The sequence below is a fragment of the Equus quagga genome, chromosome 5, assembly GCF_021613505.1.
Source record: "Equus quagga isolate Etosha38 chromosome 5, UCLA_HA_Equagga_1.0, whole genome shotgun sequence".
NCBI classification, from domain to species: domain Eukaryota; kingdom Metazoa; phylum Chordata; class Mammalia; order Perissodactyla; family Equidae; genus Equus; species Equus quagga.
Window position 1 is genome coordinate 50,116,826 of NC_060271.1, and position 22,254 is coordinate 50,139,079.

Consider the following 22,254-nt stretch of genomic DNA (forward strand, 5'->3'; position numbering starts at 1 on the left):
AACGATGTTAGCATCAATAACAGTCCTTTAATGCTACTATTCTCTTCAAAAGGTAGTGAAAGAGTCAATAATTTTCAAATAAATGTTTTCCTTTCAAAGTACAGTTCCTGTAGTACAGCTGGCTATAAGAGAAACACAAATTTAACAGAAGTTTAAAAAACCTTCTTTGTCAATTTTTTCCCTGTCAAATTTACAGAATTTAAAATAAACTCTAAAAATGAATTTATAGGAAAAGAGCAACAGTACACAAATATAAATATCCCTCTGGCCATCTAACTGGACTACTCAAACACTTAAGAGTCTATAAACAAATGAAAATACTGTACAGAAAATGCAATAAAAAGAGAAGGAAGTCTCTCTTCACTGCAGCTTTCTGTCAGCACTAAAACAGGAACACTTCACCTCAGAAACAGAAAACCTAAACCCTTCACGGTTAACACAGTATTTTAACACACAGCTTAACGTTGCAGGGACTTTTTAGAACCTAAAATCTAAAAGAAATTTCAATAGATGTAACAAAAACTAAAATTGTGTTGTTTCAGGCAAATTAACTTTGATAACAAAAAACCTCTAACCTTTCTAGTTAAAATGGTCTCCAGATTTTGACGTCCTTCCTTCCTAGCTTACACTCAGTAGTTTCTCTGCATTCCTTCGTTAAATAGATTTCAATAATAAAGAATCCTCTATGAACTCCCCTGACCCCCACTCAAAACACCACAAACTACCCTCACCACCAAAAATCTAAGACAAATTCTTCACAGAAACATGTTCTAATAAGCTAAAGCAATCTATCTTTAAAATAAGGGGAAGAAAACAATTGTTTCCAGTTTTAAATATTACTCTGGTGATTATAAATTTTTAAAGATAAAACAACACTGCAGGTTTGGAGAAGAGCTAAAACAACTTACAGAATTTGTGAAGAAATGGGAAAAAGTTCTAGTTTTGCCCAATCAAGCGCAATCTTAGAACTATGTTCAGTCTTTAATTACAGACTGAGAGGTTCCTGGTGGAATGTCCTCACTGTGGCCTCCCCATTACTGCATCCAGTTAGGCATGAGCCTCGCTGCCATCGTTAGGTGCGACCATGACTCTGCACTCACCTTAGCTCTTCCTCCGGGAACCCATTTAGTCTCAAACTCTCAGGACGATCTCGTCGTCTTCTGTAGAGACCTGAATGTGAAAGCTCTTTAAGCTGTAATGCAGTCATACTTCTCTCTACACATCAATTCCTGACACTTTAAAGCATTTCTGCTGAGCAGTGTGGCTGCCAGGGCTCAGAAAGACAGTGTCCCTGCCACGGGACCTCAGCACACCTGACCCAGACTTAGAAACCTCTAGGCAGGCCGGCGCTGAGGCCCAGCTTCCTGTTTCTCGCTGGCACACGCCCTCCTCAGCAAGCCCTGGCGGCCTTATCTCTGAGCCTAGCACCTTGGAGGGGGGAGTTAGTGACCTGGGTTGCTCACATGTTTGCTAGTAAGCAAAATTTAATTGTTATGAATAATCATACCAATTCCTTTATAAATCTTTCCAGTATCATTCTGAATTAAAATTGGGCTAAAAAGCTCCAGCAAGCTAATGACCAAAGGAGGGTCCTGCCCTTTTTTATTTGCCAGGAAATCCACTAACACTTCACAAGCAGCTGTCAGTTAAAGAAGTGCCTGGTCATCATGAGCTCTTTGGGACATTTTCCTTAAAAAAAAAAAAAAAAAAGGCACAATTCTAAGGGGAAGCAGTCCACTTCCTCCCTCCCACCACTCTTAAATCCTCTTTAGAAAGGAAGTGCCTTTGTCTTTTTTTCGCCCATTAAATATTACTCAAAAATTCATAACTGAAAGCAAAGTGGTTTCTTGTATCAATCTCCATTCAGTGATGTTCTAAATCTCTAACCACCCATTCTGAATAATCCTCATAAATGTGCACTCAGTTTAATCAACACTGTCTGCCTAAAGATGCTACCGGGGCCTATGCAGCCCTTGAATTTATCTGTGTATTGGATCCTAGACATGACAAAGTTAGGAAAGAGGTTTTGTTTTTCGGTGGGGTGTGGGTGAGTGTTTGCAAGGTGGGGTTGTAGATAATGGAGGACAGATAGCATGGTGTAAGTCCTTTATCATCCAGCTGTAAGTGATGATAGTATAACAGAAGGTGGGGTTCCAGCCTCCCATCTGATTCAGTCCCACTCAGTACCTATCACCACATCAGAAACACAGGCTAGATCCTTGGCAGGTTCTTAACCAGTAGATGACTTCAGGGTCCAGTAATTTCTCTCTGAGTAATTTGTATCAGCTTCTTTCTTTCCAGAATCCCCTCAACAACAAGAGCACAGAGAAATGGCTCTGAAACTTTTTTTACAGCAAGAATTAAACAGTTAACATATTCTCCTCTCTAAAAGTATCTGTATTATAAATACAAACATTGAGGCGCTCACTGGGAAAGTGGGGTCTCTATCTCACTCCTGCACTCAGGACATGGAGATGGAGCTCCCCTCAGGGTAACCATCACCCTGGTTCCATGGTCCCAACTGAAAACACACAACTTACAACAGCCGCCATCAAGCACAACACATATTTTTAAAGAAGTGGGAAAAATATTACTAATTTTGTTACTACACTACATTTAATTAGTGACGAAACATAAAAGAAATCCAGTGACAGATGTATCTCTCCCTCTGGAAGGATACAGAAAAAACTGTTAAAACTGGGTGCCCTGGGGACGTTAACAGAAGAAAGCTTTTCTGTTACATACCACTTTATATCTTCTCAACTTTCAAAAAGAATAGAAATAATCCGGAAGATCTGCATATATCTTTTATACAAAGCCCTAGGATCCTACTGAGATGGAACATACAGAAAAGCTTAAAGTTTACAGTAATAGAAACATAAAATTAGGATTCCTAAAGTGTCTAATTCTCACATTTTTGTCATGACAAGCAAAAAACAAGTGAAGAGACACAACCACCAATCTTTATTTTTTTTTCACTCTAGGCATCAAAACAGAATAGATGCCTGATGAATAAAATACAAATTAATCGTATGCACTGCAAACACAGAAGCCGCAACATTAAATATGCCTTGCTTCTTTAGAAAAATGTAAATAGGAGAGCTTGATTTTTAAAAGAGCTTTTAAGAAACTACTGCAGCGTGCTGACGAAGAAGAGGAACATGGTGGCCGTGAACTCGAGGTTCACAAGGCAGGAAACACCTAGTGGTGCAGGACAAATCCTGTATTTGATGAGTCTAAGGTTAAAAGGATGTGAACAGAAAGAAAAAAAAAGTTCCCAAGCTATATAATAAATAAAGTGAAACAATTCTTGCCCTCTGAATTTTAAAATAGCTGTGCTGACAAATAGCAATTTCAGTAAATCAATGCTTACATTCTAATGAAACTGTCACAACTGAGTAAAATTAGATTCTAGGGCTTTGGGCAAAGCTCTGTTACCAATTGTCTTTTCATTGAAAAGACGGTGACGGAGAGGAGAGGCTTCTTTTTCTCCCCAGCACCCTTCAGATGCGCACTGAGATCTTACTGTGCTGTATGCAGAACTAGGGAAAAGATCCACAGGCATGGCCAGGTACCTGCACAATTTCTGAGAGGGAAATTCACAAATCCTGCAAAATACACCACTGACTAGATCGTGCTGCAGCCAGACTGCCAAGCCCTCCCCTCACAACCAAATGATGCTCAGCATCATTGCCAGGGAGGGAGAACCCCGGAGCACACCCCTGGACCACATGGCAGGGCGCAACAGCCAGAGGAGGTCTCAGGTCTTCCTCTTTTTTCCTTTCCTACTTTCCCACAGAAACAGAGTTAGCAGTTGTGCTTGATTCTCAGATCAGGCCTATTTAAAATGAATTTCAAACTTCAAACAACTGTCTTAGCATGCTTTTTTTTTTTTTAATAAATTCTGGAATTTTTATTTAATTTTGTTTATTTTTTGCTTTTTAAAGATTTTATTTTTTTCCTTTTTCTCCCCAAAGCCCCCCCAGTGCATAGTTGTATATTCTTCGTTGTGGGTTCTTCTAGTTGTGGTTTGTGGGACGCTGCCTCAGTGTGGTTTGATGAGCCATGCCATGTCCACGCCCAGGATTCGAACCAACAAAACACTGGGCCGCCTGCAGCGGAGTGCGCGAACTTAACCACTCGGCCACGGGGCCAGCCCCTGTCTTAGCATGCTTTTGATAGCAGAGAGGAAGGTGTATGTAAGTGCATTTTCAGTGGGTCTCTATCCAGGGAAATTTTTCATTTTAGCACTCTAAAAAATCTTTGAAGGCCCGTCTAACCTCCCATTTAATGCAGAATTCCCTTCTCCCACCCTCCCCATGGCCTCACTGCTATCCAATATCCCTGACCTGGGGTTCTGCTTCTCCTTAGACACTACCAGTGACACAGCACTGACCGTCTCATAAACTCCAGGGGCTCCCACCCACCCACACGCCCAGTGGTTGTTACGTCTCTGTGCTGCCAGGCTAATCTCTAACCCAGTAGTTTTCTATCTTTTGGAGGGTCATGGAGAACCTTTTATGAATCTGATGGAAGTTAATGACTCTCAGAAAGTGCGTGCGAGCACAAAATTCTGTAACTATTTCAGGGACTTGATAAATCCTTCAGAATCCAACAGGTGGACTTTATCTTAGACCTTCCAATTTGTATTGATCTCCCCCTTCTCCAAAAACTCCAACATTACAGCATGGGGCTTCTGACTTCCACTGTTCATGTAATACATATTTACTCAATGCCCTGCCCTGGGCCAGAAACTATTTCAGAAGCACTCCTTCCATCTCCCCTTAATTTCTCTCAGCCTCCTAACTGATCTTTCAGTCACTGATTTTACCCTCTTCTAACCTATCCTCCAAATTCAAAGCATTCTTTTAAAATGTAAATTGATCACTTACTTATCCTGCTGAGAAACCCTCCAAGGGCTCCACTGCCACTGGCACCATCTGTGCCCTCTCCCCCACTAGCACTGGACTGAACTCCAGGCGGTTCCTTCCTGGACAGACTTGGCTTCCCCTCACCTCCTGGCCTTTCCACATGCAGCTGCCTGACTGGAAGGATCTCTGGCAGAACTAGCTCCTGGTCACCCCATTAGGACCCAATACAAGCACCATCTCTTATAAGAAGCCCTCCCAGACCCTCACCCGCAATCCCCTTTCTGTGAGCCCCAGAATGCCCCGTGCTTCCTCCTGTCATCATAATCACAGTCTCATGATAAGTTTTTTTTCACCCACTCTTCCCTTAGAATACAGCTCTTTGAGGGCAGTAATGTATCTAATTTATCATGTGTCTACAAGGCCAGGTATATGGTAGACATTTGCATTTGTTAAATAAGTTCTCTGGTTTAGTTGTTCAGCTATTGATTTTGAGAGCCTAATCACTTCACAATGTTACACTTGAGATTAAAGATCTAGAGTTTTGAAAAAAAATATGGGGGGGGGGCATTTAATACTCAACATTTAATACTAAACATTACCTAAATGAGATTTTTAAAAGGTGCATCCATTCCACAGTTTCGGAAATTTTTACTTTCTTGGTGACACTATGAAAACTCAGAAGCTTTTCATATTTGTAGAGTTGAACAGTACCTTCTACAAGTATAAACACCTTCCATTTGGGATAAGAATAAAAAAATTAGCCTAGATTTTTCTCTATACCTGACATAGTCCACTTTTTAGCATACTTGGTCCAAGTAACTCCTTCAGGCACTGGAGGGTAAAGAAATCTAATTAAACATCAAGCCTCTAAAATTGATCATTAGTGTAACTCAATTGTCAATCCTTTCTCCTATACAGAGCTAAGACAGCTGCAAACTGGCTTCCAAGGCAGACTTATAGTAACTAGGCCTCATTAGCAATATCTTTATACTAGCTACTAAAGGCTTGTAAACTGGTCAAACAGCTGTACATTTCCAGGCCATTAATTTCCTTGTGTAACGCAGTAAGAGAAGAATTTTATGTTTTGCAATTAACTTTGAACTTAATGGAAATGAATCCTTTTTTAGTTTAAATTTTATCTCATGAATAATCATTTATAGGGGAACGCAAACTTTCTCTAATAAAGCAAGAATATCCTTCCTCACTATTTCCAACACATTTATCTCCTAAACATTTATTCTCCAGCCATGCTATCTTCCTAAATGAGGCCTCTCAAGAGTGTTCTGGGTTATCAATATGAAGGAAGGACCCAGTGTTGAAAACAGATCTGCTGCAATAGATATGCCATTGGGAGTAGGTTCAAGTTCAACCTAACCAGAGCAGAGAGTATGAGAAGGCAGAATCCACTATCCAGAAAAAGTCCAGAATCAGAAAAAAAATCACCAAAAATATGGTTCCATTCATAAGTAGATGATACTGCAACTGTCTTCTAGCCCTTCTGAATTTTTTCCTTAATCAGCCTCTCTGTAACTCTGACACATCCAAGTGGACAGGTTGAACTATCATCAAAAGCTCGTGAGAACTTGACTGTATCATTCTGAGTCAGAAACATACAGAAGTCTCACAACCAGCAACATGGGGTCATCTACAGTCTTCTGTTAGACAACTGAAGAATGTTCTCAAAAGCCACTGTCACAATAGGGCAAGTTTTCCTGGCATATTTAAAAAGAATTTAGAATGAAATTTCAAGTAACCTATCCCATTCCACATTTTTAAGGGGCTCAGGGAGAGTACAAGGTAAGTTGGTGTGAGGGTATGAGAGGGAAAGGAGAAGACATTTGGCCGAGAGCCCCACATTTGCCAGTGTTCTTGCTGTGGCTGGCATATAGGCAGAGAGGAAGTCATTTCACTATCAAAGTCCTCAATTTTTCCATTTGGAAACAAGCGGCCAAATCAGATGATCTCAACAGTCTTTTCCTCAGATCAAAATGACTTGATTTTAAGAAAGGACCTGTGTAATACGGTGTGCCAGCGTTGACTAGACTCCCTGATATAGCGCACTTTATTTCTTAATCATTGCGTTAGTCAGAAATCCCATTTCTGAATAAAATAGGAACACAAGGTCAGGATTCATACACTCAGCCACTCAGTAAACATTTCCTAAAGGCCTAACATGTGCCAGGCCCTCAGAGCAGTCTTTGAACGTTTCCTGATCATCACTCTCCTGTTCACTTCCTCTGGGGTCAGAAGAGCTGCTCCAAAGATAACAGTCATATAGGATATAAAATACCACAAAAAAGGCACATGACACCCAGCCCCAACACACACCTGCTACAAGAACAGAGAGCCCTCCTCAACAGAGCGCTGAAGTCACAGGGAAGGAACAAGGCAACAGGGTTTGCAGGAGAACTGTGCTTTTCCTCCTTGAAGGTAACCGAGAATGTATCTCATTTGACGTAGTAAACATGTTTTTGGAAAACTGCATATAAAGTTAAACTTTTGTAAATAGAGTAATTTTTAATTCTCAAAAGAAATTTGTTTTATTTTATTTTTTATTAATGTTATGATAGATTACAACCTTGTGAGATTTCAGTTGTACATTATTGTTAGTCATGTTGTGGGTACACCACTTCCCCCTTTGTGCCCTCCCCCCACCCCCCCTTTTCCCTGGTAACCACCGATCAGATCTCCTTGTCAATATGTTAACTTCCACCTATGAGTGGAGTCATATAGAGTTCGTCTTTCTCTGACTGGCTTATTTCGCTTAACATAATACCCTCGAGGTCCATCCACGTTGCTGCGAATGGGTCAATTTTGTCTTTTTTTATGGCTGAGTACTATTCCATTGTGTATATATACCATATCTTCTTTATCCAATCATCAGTTTCTGGGCATGTAGGTTGGTTCCACGTCTTGGCTATTGTAAATAATGCTGCGATGAACATAGGGGTGCAAGGGACTCTTGGGATTTCTGATTTCAGGTTCTTAGGATAGATACCCAGTAATGGTATGGCTGAAAAGAAATTTGTTTTATAAGGAACTCTAGTGATAATATTTTTTAAGAGAGAACTTTTCTATAAATCCAGATTTTCACATAATTTGACTTAAAATTTATGATTTTACATAACATTTCTATAAATATTGTTTATACTCATTCTACCTGCCCACCTTATAGCCTACCTGTATCTGTTGAGCATATTTCTAAACTAAATCCCTATTTTTAAAAATCCAATGAGTGGGTACTTGTGTGTGAGAGGAGAAAAGAAACAGTTATTTTCACATTCCAAGACAGGCAGAGTCACAAGCCAGCAATTCTGATCTTCTGAGCACCCGGAAAAACAAACATCGTTCTTCTCCCTGCCCTGGTATTCAAGAGGTGTGTCCTAAAACGTACAGTTCCTGCCCCACTCCACTCCAGGGCTCCTTATTACAGTTAGCACTGTCAACACAGACACTTCAAAACTGTTTTCACCAGGTTATCAAACTACTCCCTAGGTTCTGTGTAAAGTCTCATCTTAAAGGCAACAACATCAAAAAGAGCTGTGTTGCCTCATTTCTGATATCAGTATCATCCCTTTATTGACCACTTTTTTCTCCCTCAGATAAAAGTTCAGTGCAATGACAAAATGAGATTTAAAATTTTAAGAAAGCTCTAAAGACATAATTATTTCAATAAGGACATTAACATCTCCTATATAGTTGTATGGTTCCAGAGCGATTGATGGCAACTGAAAATGATAATGTAGACATCTATTTGACATGAAATGTATTCATGATACACTGTTAAGTGAGAAAAGACTATAGGACACTATATACTATATGATTCCATTTCACATGAAAGACCACATAAGTATATACCACATATGTGTACATCCATACATCAGAGAGTCTGGAAGAATATATACCAAAATATCTTTGGTTGGTAAAATTTGAAAAAGTTAAAAATTAGTTTTTCTTTTGGATTATCCATATTTTCTAATTTTTATACAATGGACAAACATAGTTCTATAATAAGGAAAGTAAAATTTTAAAGCTTAAAATAAGTGACAAGAACAAAAATTAAGTGAAGATACATTATTGCATCTTCCAGGGGATTCACAAGCTAATCAGGAAGAAAGGGCACCCCTCAAACCTCAGTGTACATAATCAAATACTGATGCCTCCCGACAGAGGGTTGGATGTGAGCAGGATCTAGACAGGGAAGGATTTGGGAAGAGAGAGAGGAGAGGAGGGTGGAGGGTACTCCAGATGAAGGAAACCTCAGTGTGATGTGCCTGACAGAGAAGTGTCAAGGGGACAATGAGACTGGCAGGGTAGTGGACCTTCCAAGGCAGGACTACAGCTTTCAAGTTGATAGGAAAAAGCCTGTAAGTCACGTGCAGAGGGTCTGCTGCTGCTAAAGTGGGAAAAGAGGGTCCAGCTGAGGTCTCAAAGGACAGGGGAAGGACAGACACAGACAACATTACAACAGGACTGGCAGGTAGGACTCAGGAGGAGGGTACAGAAGAACACACTGTGCACTCCCCATTCCATCGTTCCACTCACATGTGCTCAGTGAGCTGCAACACGAGGCGGCTCTGCTCTAAGCACTACAGATCCAGTGTCCAGGTGTAGCCTTCAGCCCAGTGGGGGATACTGGTGCCAACTACATCATCACACACACCAAAGAACAGGGTGCCATGAGAATGCTTATAGCAGGGTGGGGGAGGGATAGCAGGGAAATGTTTGCTCAAACAGAAACACTGGATCTGATGATAACCCAAACCTGAGGGAGGAGTAGGCACTAAAGGAGAAAGGGTCCGAGGTGTGGGGGCATTGGTGGAGGAGTGACCAGCTTGTGCAAAGACCCAGAGGCAGGAGGGAATGAAGTCTGACCATGTGGCTGAAGGGAAGAGTTGGGAGGCGAAATTGAAGCTGGGTACCTGAGGGTTACTGGAGATATTCAGTAAGAACATGATTGCCTTTTGACCTTGTTCCCAACATAGACATAGATGAATCTTGTCAGTTTGCTGTTTTCTTGTTTAACTTGAGGGATGACTTGGGTCTCAAGGATTTGTGAGTTTCTTTTGCAGAAGAAAGAGAATGCACTGGGGAGGCTGCGATCATCAGATGGCTGGCCCCCAGCAGCCACTGCAGATTGCCCAGGGGCTTATCGGAGTGACTGTTTGTTTCTCCGAAGCTCCTCCTGCCAAGCCCGTTAACTCCTCAAAACCCCCTGTTTTCCGCTCTTCTTAAGGCAGATTTGATCAAACCCAAGCTCCCACCTTCTCATCTTGGCCAACTGGAACGGGGCCTTTCTCCATCTCCAAGCACCGATGTCTCAGGGCTGCGCATCGGGCACACGAACTTGAGATTGAGAGGTTTGGTATCAAGATGAGATTAGAGAGACAGCTACTGGAATGTTTCAAAGGGCTTTGTAATTTTTATCCTAAGAGCGAGAGGAAGCCACTGTACTGTTAAACAGGGAACTGACAAGATCGAATCTGTTTCACAAAGACCCTCTCACAGCAGCATCAGGAGGACAGATATTAAGGGGCAAGTGAGGATGAAGATGGAGGCAGACCTGTTAAGAGCCTCTGTAGCAGTCCAGGGAAGAGAGAAGAGCTGGCGCAACAGCGGTGACCATGGAAACAGAGAAGAAGTGGTGTGAAAGATATGCCTAAAGTATAACAGAGGAGCCAGGGTGTCAGGCTAGACACAGAGAGGCAGGGAGGGAGGCAGCAAGCACCGACATGGTTAACATTTTCTCCCCCAGTGTGTTACTGACAATGTAACAAAACCGACCTGGTGAAGTACAGCACAAGCTGTACCTGATGCTGCCTTCATCTTTAATCTTGTCTACAGAAAGGCAGGCATTTTAAACCTACTTTGAATCCAATAAAATAGTTTTCAAAGAGTATTTACAAAAGAAAAAGCTGGGACACAAAAATGTTCACCTCACACTATTACAAAGTTCAAAGCCTTTTGATTATTTATCTAATATAATTATTACTGACAACAACAGAAGTTTGAGTGTCTACTAAGCACACTATGTATACGATCTCATTTGATTTCCACCTCAATCCTATGAGGCATGCATCATTACTATTTCCATTTTGCAGACGAGGTAACTGAGTCTTAAAGCAGTTAAATGTCTTGACCAAGCAATGCAACTAACAAGGGAGAGTGTGCATCCAAACCCAGGTTTATTTGACTCAAATGTTCCTGTTTTGGCCACTACCTACACTGTCTCTGGGTCCTACAATACCCTCTCCCCCAGATCATCAAAAGGTTCACTCTGACAAACCTAACTCAGGAGCATGGCAGGCACAGGACAGAGAGGACAACTCTCTGCCTACAAACACAAAGTAGAAAGAGACTGAACCAAAGCCACCTCGGCCAGCCCATACTTTCCATCCCCAAAAATGAACCAGAAGGATCTAGCTATGTTCTAGAGGGATATTGTGAATGGGCAGCCAGAAGGTGTTAGAAGGAGACCCGTGGTTCTACTCTTGTATAACTCCTACTAATACAGATCTCCCTCTTCGGCTAATTTTCTCCTATAGGTCTGGAAGCAAAAGCCATTGAAAGAAAGGAGTTAAATTGGTGATCTTCAATTTAACTGAGTTCCTGGATTGCTTAGAGTTCTTTAGGTCCAAATTACCAATGCTGGCTTACTCCCTTTCAGAAAACACGTTAATATTTAGTGTTTCCAAGAGTTATGAAAAAAAGGGCAAAGATTCTAATGAAAACAGATTTTCTTTATCATAGCAACTCTGCTGAAACTAAGCATATTGTTAACCAGCAAGAGGGGAGGCACTGGAAGCAAATGAGACAACAGACCTTAGGAGGGCATGGGTGTATGAAGAGGCACTGAGAATGTGACCAAACCAATTTCAGTTCCTTTGATAACACTTCTTACCACAAACAAATTTTAGAGTTTAAGCCATACAAACAGCCACTTGCTCATACAACCTTATGCAAAGCAAAGCTGTAAAGAAGGCGATTCTAAAACATAAAACAAACCAATCACTATGAGAGACTAATAAAAAAACAAAGTATGCAGTTTCATCCTCCAATCCTGATCTTAAGAAATGCCTGCCAAAGCAAAGGACCTATTTCTAAGGCAAATGCAAGAAAATATCTATGCATAATTTTTTCCCCAGGGGACTCAGTTTCTTCCCTGAGGCTCACTATGATTTAGGAAATAATACCTATAACAAGATCTAAGTTTACTGAGCACTGACCATGTGTCACTATTTTGAGCATTCTGCATGTACTTATCAAAGGTATTTTTTGCAATGATTCAATAAGTAAGCAATATTATTATTTTCATTTTAAAGATGATGAAACTGATGTAGTAATATAAGTAATTTGTCCAAGATCATATAGTTATTACATGAGTGAGAATTTGAAACCTAGCCTAATGCTTGGTTTTAGCCACGCTTTTTTAAAAAAAATTTTTATTGAGTTAATGATAAGTTACAATCTTGTGAAATTTCAGTTGTACATTATTGTCTGTCAGTCATGTTGTAGGTACACCCCTTCACCCTTTGTGCCCAACCCCCACCCCCCCTTTCCCCTGGTAGCCACTAATCTGTTCTCTTTGTCTACATTTTTAAATTCCTCCTATGAGTGGAGTCATATAGAGATTGTCCTTCTCTATCTGGCTTATTGCACTTAACATAATTCCCTCAAGGTCCATCCATGTTGTTGCAAATGGGACGATTTTGTTCCTTTTTATGGCTCAGTAGTATTCCATTGTGAGTGTGTGTGTGTGTGTGTATATATATATACACACACACATACCACATCTTCTTTATCCAATCATCTGTTGATGGGCACTTAGGTTGCTTCCACGTCTTGGCTATTGTAAATAATGTTGCAGTGAACACTGGGGGGCATAGGACATTTGGAATTGCTGACTTCAAGCTCTCTGGATAGATACCCAGTAGTGGGATAGCTGGGTCGTATGGTAGTTCTATTTTTAATTTTTTGAGGAATCTCCATATCGTTTTCCATAGTGGCTGCACCAGTTTGCATTTCCACCAGCAGTGGATGAGGGTTCCTTTTTCTCTGCAACCTCTCTAACATTTGTTACTATTAGTTTTAGATATTTTTGTCATTCTAATGAGTGTAAGGTGATATCTTAGTGTAGTGTTGATTTGCATTTCCCTGATGATCAACGATGATGAACATCTTTTCATGTGCCTATTGGCCATCCATATATCTTCTTTGGAGAAATGTCTGTTCACGTCTCCTGCCCATTTTTTGATCCGGTTGATTTTTTGTTGTTGAGTTGTGTGAGTTCTTTATATATTATGGATATTAACCCTTTGTCAGAAGTATGACTTGCAAATATTTTTTCCCAGTTAGTGGGTTGTTTTTTTGTTTCAATCCTGTTTTCATTTGCCTTGAAGAAGCTCTTTAGTCTGATGAAGTCCAATTTGTTTATTCTTTCTATTGTTTCCCTTCTCTGAGAAGACACGGTGTCCGAAAAGATCCTTTTAATACTGATGTCAAAGAGTGTACTGCCTACGTTTTCTTCTAGAAGCCTTATGGTTTCAGGTCTCACCTTTAGGTCTTTGATCCACTTTGAGTTTATTTTGGTGAATGGTGAGAAAGAACGGTCAATTTTCATTCTTCTCCATGTGGCTTTCCAGTTTTTCCAGCACCATTTGTTGAAAAGCCTGTCCTTTCTCCATTGTATGCCCTCAGCTCCTTTGTCGAAGATTAGCTGTCCACAGATATGTGGTTTTATTTCTGGGCTTTGAATTCTGTTCCATTGATCTGTGCACCTGTTTTTCTACCAGTACCATGCTGCTTTGATTACTGTAGCTTTGCAGTATGTTTTGAAGTCAGGGATTGTGATGCCTCCCGTTTTGTTCTTTTTCCTCAGGATAGCTTTAGCAATTCAGAGTCTTTTGTTGCCCCATACAAATTTTAGGATTCTTTGTTCTAATTCTGTAAAGAACGTCATTGGGATTCTGATTGGGATAGCGTTGAATCTGTAGATTGCTTTAGGTAGAATGGACATTTTAACTAGGTTTATTCTTCCGATCCATGTACATGGAATGTCTTTCCATCTCTTTATGTCGTCATCTATTTCTTTCAGAACAGCCTTGTAATTTTCACTGTATAGGTCTTTCACTTCCTTAGTTAAATTCACCCCAAGGTATTTTATTGTTTTTGTAGCGATTGTGAATGGCATTGTGTTCTTGAGTCCTTTTTCTGTTAGTTCGTTATTAGAGTATAGAAATACTACTGATTTATGCAAATTGATTTTATACCCTGCAACTTTGCTGTAGTTGTTGATTACTTCGAAAAGTTTTCCAATGGAGTCTTTGGGGTGTTCTACACATAAGATCATGTCGTCTGCAAACAGTGAGAGTTTCACTTCTTCCCTATTTGGATTTCTTTTATTCCTTTTTCTTGCCTAATTGCCCTGGTCAGGACCTCTAGTACTATCTTAAATAAGAGTGGTGATAGAGGGCATCCTTGTCTTGTTCCTGTTTTCAGGGGGATGGCACTCAGTTTTTGCCCATTGAGTATGATGTCGGCTGTGGGTTGTCATATATGGCCTTGATTATGTTGAGGTAGTTCCCTTGTATCCCCATTTTGCTCAGAGTTTTTATCAGAAACGGCTGTTGGATCTTGTCAAATGCTTTCTCTGAATCTATTGAGATGATCATGTGGTTTTTATTCCTCACTTTGTTGATGTGGTGTATCACGTTGATTGATTTGTGGATGTTGAACCATCCCTGTGTCCCTGGTATGAATCCCACTTGATCATGATGTATGATCCTTCTGATGAATTGCTGAATTCGGGTTGCCAAAATTTTGTTGAGAATTTTTGCATCTATGTTCATCAGCGATATTGGCCTGTAGTTCTCTTTTTCCGTGCTATCCTTGTCAGGCTTTGGTATCAGCGTGATGTTGGCCTCATAGAATGTGTTAGGAAGTGTTCCATCCTCCCCAATTTTTTGGAATAGCTTGAAAAGGATAGGTATTAAATCCTCTATGAAAGTTTGGTAGTATTCCCCAGGAAAGCCATCTGGTCCTGGGGTTTTATTCTTTGGGATGCTTTTGGTTGCTGTTTCAGTCTCTTTCCTTGTGACTGGTCTGTTCAAATTGTCTGCTTCTTCTTGAGTGAGCTTTGGGAGATTGTAGGAGTCCAAGAATTTATCCATTTCCTCTAGGTTATCCATTTTGTTGGCATATAGTTTTTCTTAGTATTCTCTTATAATCTGTTGTTTTTCCTCGGAGTCTGTTGTTATTTCTCCTCTTTCATTTCTGATTTTGTTTATTTGAGCTTTCTCCCTTTTTTTCTTTGTAAGTCTGGCTAGGGGTTTGTCAATTTTATTTATCTTCTCAAAGAACAAGTTCTTTGTTTCATTGATCCTTTCTACTGCCATTTTTGTTTCAGTAGCATTTATTTCTGCTGTGATTTTTAGTATTTCTCTCCTTCTGCTGACTTTGGGCTTTGTTTGTTCTTCCTTCTCTAATTCAGTTAGGTGTAGTTTAAGATTGCTTATTTGGGATTTTTCTTGTTTGTTAAGATGTGCCTGTATTGCAATGAATTTATCTCTTAATACAGTTTTGCTGTATCCCATATGGGTTAGTATGGCATGTTATCATTTTCATTTGTCTCCAGGTATTTTTTTATTTCTTCTTTAATTTCTTCAATGATCCATTGCTTGTTCAACAGCATATTGTTTAGTCTCCACATCCTTGTGCCTTTCTCACCTTTTTTCTAGTAATTAATTTCTAGCTTTATAGCATTATGATCGGAGAAGATGCTTGTTATTATTTCAATTTTTTTAACTTTGTAGAGGCTTGCCTTGTTTCCCAACATATGGTCTATCCTTGAGAATGTTCCATGAGCACTTGAGAAGAATGTGTCTTCTGCTGTTTTTGGATGAAGTGCTCTATATATTTCTATTAAGTCCAACTGTTTTAGCTTTTCATTTAGCTCCACTGTTTCCTTGCTGATTTTCTGTCTCGATGATCTGTCCATTGATGTGAGTGGGGTGTTGAGGTCCCCTACTAGTATCGTGTTATTTTTGATATCTTCTTTTAGGTTTGGTAATAGTTGCTTTATGAACTTTGCTGCTCCTGTGCTGGGTGCATAGACATTTATAAGCATTATTTCTTCTTGATGAAGTGTCCCTTTGATATTATATATTGTCCCTCTGTGTCTCTCTTTACCTGCCTTATTTTGAAGTCTGTCTTGTCTGATATAAGTATTGTGATACCTGCTTTCTTTTGTTTGCTATTAGCTTGGAGTATTGTCTTCCACCCCTTCACTCTGAGCCTGTTTGTCCTTGGGGCTGAGGTGTGTTTCCTGGAGGCAACAGATTGTTGGATCTTGTTCTTTAATCCATTTTGCTACTCTGTGTCTTTTTATTGGAGAGTTCAATCCGTTTACATTGAGGGTGATGATTGATGCATGAGGGCTTAATGCTGTCATTCTGTCACTCATTATCCAGTTTTCCTTTGTTTCTCATCCTGTGTGTTTTAGCCTACCCATTGACTTTTGCAATTTCTTATACTGGGTTTCTTAGATTTTTCCTTATTTATGGTTTGTGTCTCTGTTCTATTTTTTAGTTTAGTGGCTACCCTGAAGTTTGTATTCAGAATCTTGTGTACAATATATAATCCATTTTCTGGTGGTCTCTTACTTACTTGGCCTAGCCTGATTTAGTCTCTTTCCTCTTCCCCTCCTAAATTATTATTTTCATGTCTTATTCCAACTCGTGTTGTGAGTTTGTGGTTAGAGTGATAAGATCACCTTTGCTTTGGTGGTTTCCTTCCCTCTATCCTAATGCTATAGTTGAATATTTGCTATCCTATTCTGATTCTATTTGTCTCCCTACTCTGTGATTTCTGACCCCTTTCTCCTTTTTTTGTTTTTTCAGGTGTGAGAGCCTTCTTGAGGATTTCTTGTTGGAAGTTTTTTTTTTACAAAGACCCTTAGCTTTTGTTTGTCTCGAAAAGATTTAATTTCTCCCTCACACCTGAAGGATATTTTTGCTGGATAGAGTATTTTTGGCTGAAGATTTTTATCCTTTACAGTTTTGAATATGTCATTCCATTCTCTCCTAGCTTGTAAGGTTTCGGTAGAGAAATCCGCTGAAAGTCTGATACGAGTTCTTTCGTAGATTATTTTCTTCTGTCTTGCTGCCCTGAGTATTGTCATTCATTTTTGCCATTTTTACTACTATATGCCTTGCAGTAGGTCTTTTTACATTGAGAAATCTAGGAGATCTGAAAGCTTCCTCCACACACCTTTCACCCTCAATCCCTAGATTTGGGAAATGTTCTTCTATTATTTCTTTGAGCACTCCTTCTGTTCCATTTTCCTTTTCCACACCCTCAAGAATTCTGATAATTCTTAAATTGGATTTTCTCATTGAATTGGCTATTTCTCTGAGATTTTCTTCATTGTTTTTAATTCATAGTTCTCTTTCTTCCTCTGTCTGGAGCCATTCAGCCTGTCTATCTTCGATTATGCTAATTTGCTCCTCTATGATATCTACACATGCATTCACGGAATCCATATTCTGTTTTATCTGATCCATTGTATTCTTCATCTCTAGTATTTCTGATTGACTCTTCTTTATAATTTCAATCTCTTTCGTGAAGTAACTCTAGAACTCGTTGACTTGTTTCTCTATATTTCCCTTTACCTCATTGAGTTTTTTGATGATAGCTACTCTAAACTTATTTTCACTTAGTTTACCTATTTCCAAGTCCTCAGGCCTTAATTCTGTGTTTTTATTGCTTTCCTTCTGGTCTGGAGCTTTCATAAATTGCTGGATGGTAGAGGAGCGGTTTTTGCACACGATGCTAGTATTCGGTTGCAGTTACAGCCTGTCACCACTAGATGGGGGTCGAAAGCCACGCATTCTGAGCCCTCCGCCTTCAGCCACGATAGCGGCATGCAGCACAGGTTGGGGGAGGAGGGGCACTTTCTCTCACGCGCAGACCTGGATTGGATCAGCTCTCACTTTCTGGTCTCCCGGGGCCCTGGTTTGATGGGGTCCCCGCACACACGAAAGCTTTCCCCCATTAGAGGGTTTCCACTGCACAGGTGGTGGGAGTCCTGGATGATCCTGTGGACACATGGCCCCTCCCCCGCTCCTTCCCTCACCCGCAGCAGCGATCCCAGTCTCTAGGGGAGGGAGTGAAGTTCTCTCTTACCCTGGTCCAGCTCCTCCAAGGGCAGCTCCCGCCTCTCTGCCCTCCATCGTTTGGCTGCTGTGGGTCTCTGATTATTAGAATTACTGGTTGAAATTCAGTTGCTTGTGTTTTGGTTGTAGTTTGGAGGGGAGAGAGTCCCAGGTGAGCCCACCCCGCCATGTTGCTGACATCACTGCCTTAGGCCATGCTTTTAACCATTAAACTGTACTACTTCTTAGCTCAAAAATGGTTATTTTTCTCAGTAGAACAGAGCTTATGATCAGAAATTATTTTAAAATTCAACCAAGGCTAAACACAACCTGGTATACTGGATTGGATGCTAGAATAGAAAAAAGATATTTTGAGGGTAGTGTAACGAGAGGAAACCGGGTGAAGGGTATTACGGGGATTCTCTGAAATCTTTATCTTTGCAACTTTTCTATAAATCTAAAATTATTCCAAAATAAAGTTTATTTTAAAAATTCAAAACTATAATTCTACATGATAACAGAGCTGGTATCTCTAACAAGTGATGACAGGAGAGAAAGACAGTGAAAGGATTTTCCTCCAAATTAAGAGAGATTTAAGAGACATAACAATCACTGTATTATTAAAGTATGGACTTTGTTTAGATCCCAGTTCAAACAAATCAACTGCAGAAGGATGTTCTTGGGACAAATGGGAAAATCTTATTACGGACTGGGAAGGAGGTGACGTCAAAGAATAATCACTCATTTTGTTAGATGTGATAATACCATGTGGTTATACAAGAAAATGTCCATATTATCAGAGACCAAGTCTGAAATAATTTGAGATGAAATACCCTAATGTCTGGGATTTGCTTTTAAATGCTTAAGTAAATTAAGAGAGAAGAAAGACCTCGAATAGCCAAAGCAATCTTGAGAAAGAAGAACAAAGCTGGAGGCATCATGCTCCATGATTTCAAACTATATTACAAAGCTACAGCAATTAAAGCAGCATGGTATTGGCTTTAAATCAGACATGCAGGTCAATGGAACAGAATAGAGAGCCAAGAAATAAACCCATGCATATATGGTCACTTAATTTATGACAAAGGAGCCAAGAATATACAATGGTAAAAGGAAAGTCTCTTCAATAAATGGTGCTGGGGAAACTAGACAGCCACATGCAAAAGAAGAAACTGAACCCTTATCTTACACCATACACAAAAACTCACTGAAAAATAGATTAAAGACTTGAACATAAGACCTGAAACCATAAAACTCCTCAAAGTAAACATGGGCTGTAAACAACCTGACGTTGGTCTTGGTGATGATCTTTTGGATTTGACATCAAAAGCAAAGGCTTCATTCTTTTTGTTGCAATTGTAAATGGGATTGTATTCCTAATTTTTTTTTCTGCTACTTCGTTGTTAGTGTATAGAAACACAATTGATTTTTGTATGTTGATTCTGTATCCTGTCACTTGACTGTATTCATTTATTATTTCTAAAAGTTTTATCATGGATTCTTTAGGGTTTTCTATATATAAAATCATGTTGTCTGCAAAGAGTGACACTTTCACTTCTTTTCCAATTTGGATCCCTTTTATTTCTTTTTCTTGCCTGATTCCGCTGGCTAGGACTTTCAATACTATGTTAAATAACAGGGGTGAAAGTGGCATCCTTGTCTGGTTCCTGTTCTTAGAGGGATAGCTTTCAGTTCTTCTCCGGTGAGAATGATATTTGCTGTGGGTTTGTCATAAAATACCTAGGAATAAACTTAACCAAAGAGGTGAAAGATCTGTACACTGAAAACTATAAAACATTGTTGAAAGAAACTGAAGAAGACACAAAGAAATGGAAAGATATTCCGTGCTCTTGGATTGGAAGAATTAACATCATTAAAATGTCCATACTTCCTAAAGCAATCTATGGATTCAACTCAATCCCTATCAAAGTTCCAACAACATTTTTCACAGAAATAGAACAAAGAATCCTAAAATTTATATGGAACAACAAAAGACCCCGAATAGCCAAAGGGTTCCTGAGAGAAAAGAACAAAGCTGGAGGTATCACACTCCCTGATTTCAAAATATACTAAAAGACACAGTAACTAAAACAGCATGGTACTGACACAAAAACAGACACACAGATCAATGGAACAGAATCCAGAGCCCAGAAATAAATCCACACATTTATGGACAGCTAATATTCTACAACAGAGACAAGAGCATACAATGGAGAAAGGAGTCTCTTCAATAAATGGTGTTGGCAAAACTGGACAGCCACAAGCAAAAGAATGAAAGTAGACCATTATCTTACACCATGCACAAAAATCAACTCAAAATGGATTAAAGACTTGAATGTAAGACCCAAAACCATGAAAATTCTAGAAGAAAACATAGGTAGTATGTGCTTTGACATCGGTCTTAGCAGCATATTTTCAAGTACCATGTCTGACCGGGCAAGGGAAACAAAAGAAAAAATGAACATGAAACTAAAAAGCTTCTGCACAGCAAAGGAAATCATCAACAAAACGAAAAGACAATCTAACAATTGGGAGAAGATATTTGCAAACCATGTATCAGATAAGGGGTTAGTATCCCAAATATACAAAGAACTCATACATCTCAACAACAAAAAAACCAACCACCCAATTAAAAAATGGGCAGAAAAATCTGAACAGAGATTTCTCCAAAGAAGATATATGGATGGCCAACAGGCATATGGCAAGATGCTCAACATCATTAGCTATGAGGGAAATGCAAATCAATACTACAATGAGGTATCACCTCACTCCGGTCAGAATGGCTATAATTAATAAGACAGGAAACAACAAGTGTTGGAGAGGATGTGGAGAGAAGGGAACCCTCGTACACTGCTGGTGGGAGTGCAAACTGCTGCAGCCACTATGGAAAACAGTATGGAGTATCTGCAGGAAATTAAGAATAGATCTCCCATATGATCCAGCTATTCCACTGCTGGGTATTTATCCAAAGAACTTGAAAACACAAATGCATAAAGATACATGTATCCTATGTTCATTGCAGCATTATTCACAATAGCCAAGACTTGGAAGCAACCTAGGTGCCCATCAAGGGACGAATGGATAAAGAAGATGTGGTAAACATACACAATGGAATACTACTCAGCCATAAGAAATGATGAAATCCGGCCATGTGTGACAACATGGATGGACCTTGAGGGTATTATGCTAAGTGAAATAAATCAGAGGGAGAACGTCAAATACCATTACGATCTCACTCATAAGGAGAAGATAAAAATAATGATGAACAATCACATAGCAACAGAGATTGGATTGGTGGTTACCATAGGGGAAGGGGGGAGGGGGAAGGCAAAAGGGGTGATTAGGCACATGTGTGGTGATGGACTATAATTAGTTTTTGGGTGGTGAACATGATGTAATCCACACAGAGTTCAAAATATATTACAATGTACATCTGAAAGCTATATAATGTTATAATCCAACGTTACTGCAATTTAAAAAAAGAAAGAAAAGGCTTCAAAATAAAAATAAATAAGCGGGACTACCATAAACAAAAAAGCTTCTGCACAGCAAGCCATCAATAAAATGAAAAGACAACCTAGGGAATGGAAGAAAATATTTGCAAAACATATATCTAATAAGGGGTTAATATTCAAAATACATAAAGAACTCATACAACTCAACAGCAAAGAAACAAACAATCTGATTAACAAATAGGCAGAGGAACTGAATAGATATTTTTCCAGAGGAGACATACAGATGGTCAATAGGTACATGAAAAGGTGCTCAACATCACTAATCATCAAAATCACAATGACGTTCTACCTCACACCCCTTAGAATGGCTATTATCAAAAAGACAGATAATAAGTATTGGCAAGGATGTGGAGAAAAGGCAATCCTTGTGCACTGCTGGTGGAAATGTAAATTGGCATAGCCACTATGGAAAGCTGTATGGAGATTCCTCAAAAAATTAAACATAGAGCTCCCAGATGATGCAGCAATTCCACTTCTGGGTACTTATCCAAAGGAAATGAAAACACTGACTCAAAAAGATATCTGCAGCCCCATGTTCACTGCAACACTATTTATATAGCCAAGACATGGAACCAACCTGTGTCCATCAACGGATGAATGGATAAAGAAAATGTGGTCTGTATATGTATATGTACACACAGACACACACACAGGAATATTATTCAGCCATAAAAAAAGAATGAAATCTTGCCATCTGCAACAACATGAATGGACCTT

General features: G+C 39.6%; 1 protein-coding gene across 4 annotated transcripts in view; it reads right to left on the bottom strand.

Annotated features, from left to right (window-relative positions):
• The window catches only part of LIMS1 (LIM zinc finger domain containing 1), a 158,494-nt gene that overhangs the window by 62,826 nt on the left and 73,414 nt on the right, over positions 1-22,254 (bottom strand). Inside the window, exon 1 of one of the 4 annotated variants that reach the window (XM_046661355.1) lies at positions 1,101-1,332. The exons of 2 other annotated variants lie outside the window; for them this stretch is intronic. In XM_046661355.1, the coding sequence (XP_046517311.1) occupies positions 1,101-1,207 (107 nt within the window). In that variant the 5' untranslated portion in view covers positions 1,208-1,332. Of the gene's footprint in view, positions 1-1,100; positions 1,336-22,254 lie in introns of those variants that run through there. One more of the 4 variants, XM_046661353.1, reaches the window with a different exon arrangement.